The sequence below is a fragment of the Streptopelia decaocto genome (genome assembly GCF_964273445.1).
Source record: "Streptopelia decaocto genome assembly, chromosome: 7".
Lineage (NCBI taxonomy): Eukaryota > Metazoa > Chordata > Aves > Columbiformes > Columbidae > Streptopelia > Streptopelia decaocto.
The window spans coordinates 8,092,714-8,099,442 of record NC_138661.1 but is presented as its reverse complement, the minus strand read 5'-3'; the positions used below and the strand labels follow the sequence as shown (position 1 = coordinate 8,099,442).

General features: G+C 51.5%; 1 protein-coding gene across 4 annotated transcripts; it reads left to right on the top strand.

Moving 5' to 3' along the window:
- The first annotated feature begins 2,847 nt into the window (after positions 1-2,847).
- ZBTB25 (zinc finger and BTB domain containing 25) lies at positions 2,848-6,620 on the top strand. 4 transcript variants are annotated; one of them, XM_082058535.1, is made up of 3 exons: positions 2,848-2,951; positions 3,591-3,770; positions 4,976-6,620. In XM_082058535.1, the coding sequence occupies exons 2-3, from the start codon at positions 3,598-3,600 to the stop codon at positions 6,111-6,113; spliced, it is 1,311 nt and encodes a 436-aa protein (XP_081914661.1). In that variant the 5' UTR covers positions 2,848-2,951; positions 3,591-3,597; the 3' UTR covers positions 6,114-6,620. The 4 variants fall into 4 exon arrangements, with proteins under 4 accessions (XP_081914661.1, XP_081914660.1, XP_081914662.1 ...); XM_082058534.1 differs by lacking the exon at positions 2,848-2,951 and adding an exon at positions 3,020-3,383; XM_082058536.1 differs by lacking the exon at positions 2,848-2,951 and adding an exon at positions 4,140-4,308 and having other exon boundaries at positions 3,644-3,770.
- The last annotated feature ends 109 nt before the right edge of the window (positions 6,621-6,729 follow it).

Here is a 6,729-nt window from a genome sequence, read left to right as displayed (position 1 = left end):
CTGGCCCATGTGAGCAAATAGGATTTCCTGAAGCTGCAAGCAGCCCCTCTGCTACCTGCCATGGGGTTTGCGAGAAAACATCTGCCATGTCCAGCTTTCCTCCCGGTCTTACCACTTGACTTTTCCACCCCAAAGTGACATTTGTCATTCAGCACAAGCATCGGAAGTGTTTAATCTGCACAGCTCCTTCATTTGGATGCAGATTCTAGAGATACCATCATTTTTGTTTCCTGCAACAATCCAAGATCCCTCTTAGCTCCAGACAAGCTGAAGGGAAAAATTTAATGGTACCAAAGTTAAAAGATTTTCTTACAAATTTGAAAATTACAAAAGTAACAACAAAAATGCCATGGTGTTTAAATGTACCAGCATCAATCCCCACTTCAATGACCCTCAGGGTTTTCCTAGGCACCCCTCAATTGTGAAAGCAAATGGGACAAACCCAATTAATAGAATTCTAGTTTCTAAATGGGACATCTCCCCTTCCTTCTGGATCTTTCTGGGGATTTTCTGACCGCTACTGAATAAAAGTGGAGCTTTCAAAATGTGTCTCAAAAATCCCCTCTTTTCACCCCCTTGGCTCAGGGGTGCGATGCCTGTAGCAGCGCCGAAGGAGAAAACCTCTGTGGCTGTAAGGCACCAATCCCCACGAAAGGTGGAGGGACCCCCACCATACAACTTCTTCTTTGTAGGTTTTCCTGTTTTATAGGAAGTTAAATAAATGGCCTCCATATGCTGACGTGGTTGTGAGTTTCAAATCACACTGAAAGGGGGTTTTTTTCATGGTTCAGTGGGCTTTTTCTCTCCAGTTCCTCAGCTATCTCAGGGCAACACAAGCAAAGACCATCCATATGGGGCTTGTGCAGCCTCCCGCTCCGTCCCGGCCCTCCCTTGAGTGTCACCGGCAGCTTCTGCCACCTCCTGCAAGATGGGGCACAGGCCAGTCCCCGTATTTCACACTGTCCCCATTCTCCCAGCACCCTCCCACTACACTTGCCATTCTAATTTCTTTATTTTATTATCACTTTCTGACCACAGAGGAGGAGCGAGCAGAAGTGCTCATCAAGAGAGCTGTGATTATGTCTTGCTCTCTTTGACCCAGCAGCGTAGGCTGTATCAGTTGATATCTGCCGAGGTGTACGTTATCATCACCTGTGTTTTACAGTGAAACATCGAATTTCACCTCTCACTGTTGCTTCCATCATTTTGGCTTCAGTTTTGCTGAAGCTCTTCAAAGCCCTCTTTGGACCACAGTCAACAAAATAATATGTAAATAATTAATCATTTAAATAAATAACATGTTATCTACAAATAGTGACTCACTCTGTACATGGGTTAATAGATACATTAAATAACTTGGAATGGAGTACAAAACCTTGAGCCACTTACTGCCAGCCTTTTTGGGGAAGAAATGCAGCTACTGATATTTATAGGAGCAGCAGGATTATAGCGCCGTTGACTGTCAATCCTGCTGCTGCACAAACACAGGAGGGAAAAACAGTCCTTGAGCCCAGTGAGTTTTCTATTTAAAATAGAATAAATAATACAAAGACCAATGAAAAAGAGAAAGCTGTTCTGGCCAGTGGGATAAGCAGAAAACTGCATGGAACAAAACACTTTGGAGCCTACGCTTCATCTTCTCAGCCCATCTCTCATCTTGCCTCGAGGCACTGCTGGAAACAGCCCCATAAACTGCTGGATTTGGGGAGCTGGGGCCACTATTTGCCCTAAAGCTTTGGGAACAACCCAATTTAAAAAAATGGCCATTACAGGAATGCAATAGGAACATGAGCTGCAAAGTAGCAAAGGACGAGAGAAAACCGTGAAGGATGATCCAAGGCACCGAACGTCTTCTGCAGAGGGTCCAAGCCAAGAGAGATGCCACTGAAGAGGTAGGTGGTACCAGATCTATGAAACTGCACCAAAAACATGGGGAAGGCATACAATCAGCGATTTTCACTGCCTTTTCCACCCCAAAGACAATTAACCTGGTGGCAGCAGGACGCCGCGAGGACTGGAAGTTTAAACTGGTTCAGAAAGCAATTCGATAAAATTCATGGGAAAGATGACTCCAAGATTGCGTTGTACGATAAAATTCATGGGAAAGATGCCTCCAAGATTGTGTTGCACACCAAAGCGGGGGCTGTGGCTCAGGGCGATGCTCCGGGAGGAGCTGGGGGGTGGCTGCAGATCAGGGTGCGGGTGGCACTGCCTGCAGCCCCCTGTGCCAGGCGCTGCTGCACCCGCCTGCGGCCCGACCCAGCACAGCTGCTCTCACCCAAAATAACCCCTGGTTTATAAATTAATAAGAGATTGGAGGAGGCCTGAGAGAGAAATGGTGCGTCCACAGGACTCACCGGTGGTTAAACAAAGCACATGGGTGAAAAGCCAGATCCTATCTTCATTGCAACCCGGGGAGGTGCCTGTAACAGAGGGGCTTTCTATGTTAGAAAAAAACAAAAAAAAAAAAACAAACAAACAAACAAACAAAAAAAAACCAACCAAAAAAGCAAAAAACAGAAAACAAAAAAACACAACCAAACAAAAGCAAACAAACAAACCCAACCAACCAAACAAAAAAAGAAACACTTATACCAAGAGCTAAGGAGCTCAGCACATGATACTGTCACGGGGCGACTGAAGCAGCAAAGTCCCCCAGCCCAGGGCGAGGTCTCTTGGAAGCGCCTCCGCAGCCCAGAGGAAACCCCCCCCCGCAGAAACCCCTCCCGGGGGAGCCCGCGCTCCCCCCTGCGCGCCGCGCAGCGCCGCGCCCATCCCACCGCCGGGGCCGCGCAGCAGCCGCGCACAGGGCCGCGGTCACTTTTTCCAGGCAGAGCGGCGCGGCGGGGGCGGCGGCAGGAAGCGCGGGGGGGCAGCGCCCACCCCATCCGCCGGGCTGGCAGCGGGGGCGGGCGGCGCCGCAGCGGGGCCAGCGCTGCGCTTCCGCGCGGGTAAGCGGCTGCGCGGGCGCGGAGGAGCCGCGGCGGGGGGGGCGGGAGGGGAGGGCGCTGGTTACGCTCCCAGGGGAGGCTGCGCTGAGCGCCTCCCCCTGCTGTTCCCCCACCCTCCCGCGCAGTAATTTTCAGCGGAAACAATAGCAAATATCAGCGTTTATTTGCGAAGGGGCCGCTGGCGGGGGCGGGCGGCTCAGCCCGGCACAATAGGGGCTTTGTCGGGCGGCACAGGGCTCCCGCTGTGTGCGGCAGCCGCCCGGTCCCCGCCGCTCCCCGCGCCTCCGCTGCGGCGGCTCCGGGGCTGGGGAGCGGAGCGGTGGAAAGCATGGACCGAGCTCAGAGCAAAAGTTAGTGCCGATGCACCGCGGAGCGTTGTTAATTTGTAGGAGAACGAGCTCTGCTTGTATCTGGCACGTCGAAAAGTCCCGGGTAGGTTTTGAGCTCATTGAACGTGGGTTTGGGCACCGGTATCCGTAGGAGAGGTTATTAAATCAGGGTGTAGGGACCATCTGGAGGAGGGAAGGGGCTCTGCGAGGCCATGCTCTCTGCATTAAGGGTGGTGACAAACCCACACTTGAGGCTTTGGGAGCTCCGTGATTTTTTTAAGAGGTGAACATCTTGCTCTCTTGCTCTCAGACACGCCATGGATACCATCGGCCACAGCGTCCTCCTCCTCCAGCAGCTGAACATGCAGCGGGAGTTTGGCTTTCTGTGTGACTGCACAGTTGCCATTGGAGATGTTTACTTCAAAGCCCACAGAGCGGTGCTCGCTGCTTTTTCGAACTATTTTAAGATGATATTTATTCATCAGACAAGGTAAGGACACACAGCTCTCACCTTTTAACCACTCTGTTCAGCTTTCTGCTTTTTCCCTTTCCTAAAGGTGTAACCGTCTAAACGTGTAAGTGGGGATGTCAGATGGCCTGAGATTATTTTCCTCATCCAGCACACACCCCGGCTCTATAAACATCCCCAGTCCAGAATGTGCTGTCCTTTAAACTCGCCCTCTTAGTCAGCATATGCCAACATCAGGTCCTGCATTTTGAAGATGAGACTTTTGCATGATCAGAGAAAATAAACACGTAAGTACCACAGTCCTCCTGCAGTGAGACTTCCCAAGTTGACAGTCTAGGGATGTTCAGGTACCTCCTGCCCATACGCAGCGTGTCCACTATTTTGCATTAGCGTGTAGGCAAGCTTGCTGGGTCGGACTGTCCCTTCTGGCAGGATCCATGGGCTTGAAGCAATCAAGAAGCCTTATCACAGTTCTGCGCTACAGACACTTGAAGATAAGGGCCGCGACTGAGATCATCGATTTCTTTCAAGCTGTTGTTCAGATGCTTCACCCAGCCAGGTCAGGAGTGGTTCAGCAGGTATAACAACAGCGGTGCCAAGGTCTAATCTCACCTCTGAGCTGGCGCTTGCTGCTCATAATTAGTTAAACCCTTCTCCAGTCTCTTTCCTTTTTGAGGGTCGTGCCCCTCAGCACTTTTGCAAGATCATCATTAGCCATGGGCTGTGTAACCCTTCGGCTGGAAGTGAGGAGATCAGTGAACTTCCATTCCAATATAAATTGTTTACTGACACTTAAGTGCAAAGCTCATAAAGATTACACAGTATCAGCAGCTGAATTCATTACTTAAACACACAAATATTCCTTGCCTTGTATTACTGGGGCGGCACACACGGGGGATGTGTAGCTTGCATGGCATCACTGCGGTGCCGTGCAGTGGCAATTGTGCCTGTGAGTGGTGGGGTGACCAGGCCACTTGCTGTCCCTGGCTGCGGTTATGCTCACAGCCTTTGTAATCACAGGGGTAAATACACACTGGGGCGCTTTGCTGTGCAAACGGGACACATGCACTTTTGCAGGTCTTGGCAGGGAGCGCTGCTTGTTGTGAATCACAGGCCGGCAGCAGCGCACACGCTCTGACAGCACACAGAGCAAATGAAGGGGCAGGTAACGGATCAGGATTGTGATTTGTGGCCCCGTGTGTATTTAATCATCTGTCTTGTTTCAGCGAATGCATAAAGATTCAGCCTGCAGACATCCAGCCTGACATATTTAGTTACTTGTTGCATATCATGTACACTGGGAAAGGGCCAAAGCAGATGGTCAGCCAGAGCCGGCTGGAGGAGGGCATCCGCTTTCTCCACGCAGACCACCTCTCCCATATCGCCGTCGAGATGAACCAAGCGTTCTCCCCAGAGCCGGTCCAGTCTTCAAACTTGTATGGGATCCAGATCTCGACCGCGCACAAACCGGTGAAGGAACGCGTGGGAGCGAAGGAGAGCCTGCCCAAGGCGGGCGGCAGGGCCGCTGCCCAGGGCGAGCACCCGCAGCTGCAGCTCTCTCTGGCCATCGGCCTGGACGACAGCTCCCTCGACCAGCAGGGCGCTCGCCCCTCTGCTCAGCCCGCTGCTCTCGCCAAGCCGGCAGAAGAGCGTCCGAAGCTGTCGGTCTCCATAAAGCAGGAGAGGTGTGACTCGGAGCCCGTGGTGTCCCAGAGCTGCAGCCCTCCTTCCCCGGAGGTAGCAAGCCCCGTTTTTGCTAAGGCCAGCCTCAAGGTGCACCTGTGTCACTACTGCGGGGAGCGTTTTGACTCCCGGGTTGGGCTGCGGCAGCACTTGCACACCCACGTGTCGGGCTCGCTGCCCTTCGGCGTGCCGGCCTCCATCCTGGAGAGCGGCGACCTGGGCGAGGTGCAGCCCCTGGCTGAGGACAGGGAGGCTGGGGATGGCCCCCGGCTCGGGGCCTTCCTCCTCAAGGAGGACGAGCTTCAGCTGGAGCATCCGAGCTGCAGCGACCTGGAGCCTCTGCAGATCGGCCAGCTCTCCCTCATCTCCAAGGACCATGAACCGGTGGAGTTGAACTGTAACTTTTCTTTCTCAAGGAAGAGAAAAATCAGTTGCACCGTCTGCGGCCGCACGTTCTTCCGGAAGAGCCAGCTGCTGGAACACATGTACATGCACAGAGGGAAGCAGCACAAGTACAGCCGCTGCCAGCGGCTGGAGAGCCCCGCGACGCCCCGGTTTCATCCTTACTGTGACAGCGAGAGCGTGGGGAAGAGCTCCAGTTTATCCCAGGAACACTTAGATGAATGTATACTGGAGTCCGATCTCATCCAAGAAAGCGTCGATACGATCCTGGTAGAATAGTTCTGCCCCTGTGTAGCCTTCAGATGCTGAAACTCTGGATATTTTGGCATTTTCCACCTAGTCAGCAGCTCTTCCCTGCAGCTGATTTTCTTCAACCACCATTCCCATCACCTCCAAGATAACTGTGAAGAACTGCTTACTTTGATTTGTGTACTTGCTTTTTTACTTCTCTAACTATTAAGCTAATTCCCATCTAAGTCCTTGGAAGCTCCATGTAACTCAGTTACATTTTTCGTAAATGTGAACTTACTCCTGCTCTGCTTTACCAGAGTTAAGACTATTCCTGGGTGTGAGGTTTAAACATTGTCTAATAAGCTGCGAGGTGCCTAGTACTGTTTGTTATCCCATAGAGTTGCTCTTCTGAAACTAGATGGAGGGAAATGTAGAGGGAAATATGTATTGTGTTTCCCAAATAGTTTGTTTTTAATTAAAATAAACATCTCAAGGAGATGAATCTTGATGTTTGTGTTGTGTAACTGCAGTTAATAAATCTCTGCATAAAATACATGTGGGAGCCATAAGGCTGGTCTTTTCAAGGGCACTGGTGGTGTTGATCTAAGGGTGGAAGCCTTCACTTTGACAAGACCTGGAGTCCTCATCAGTACAGTGTTTTAAA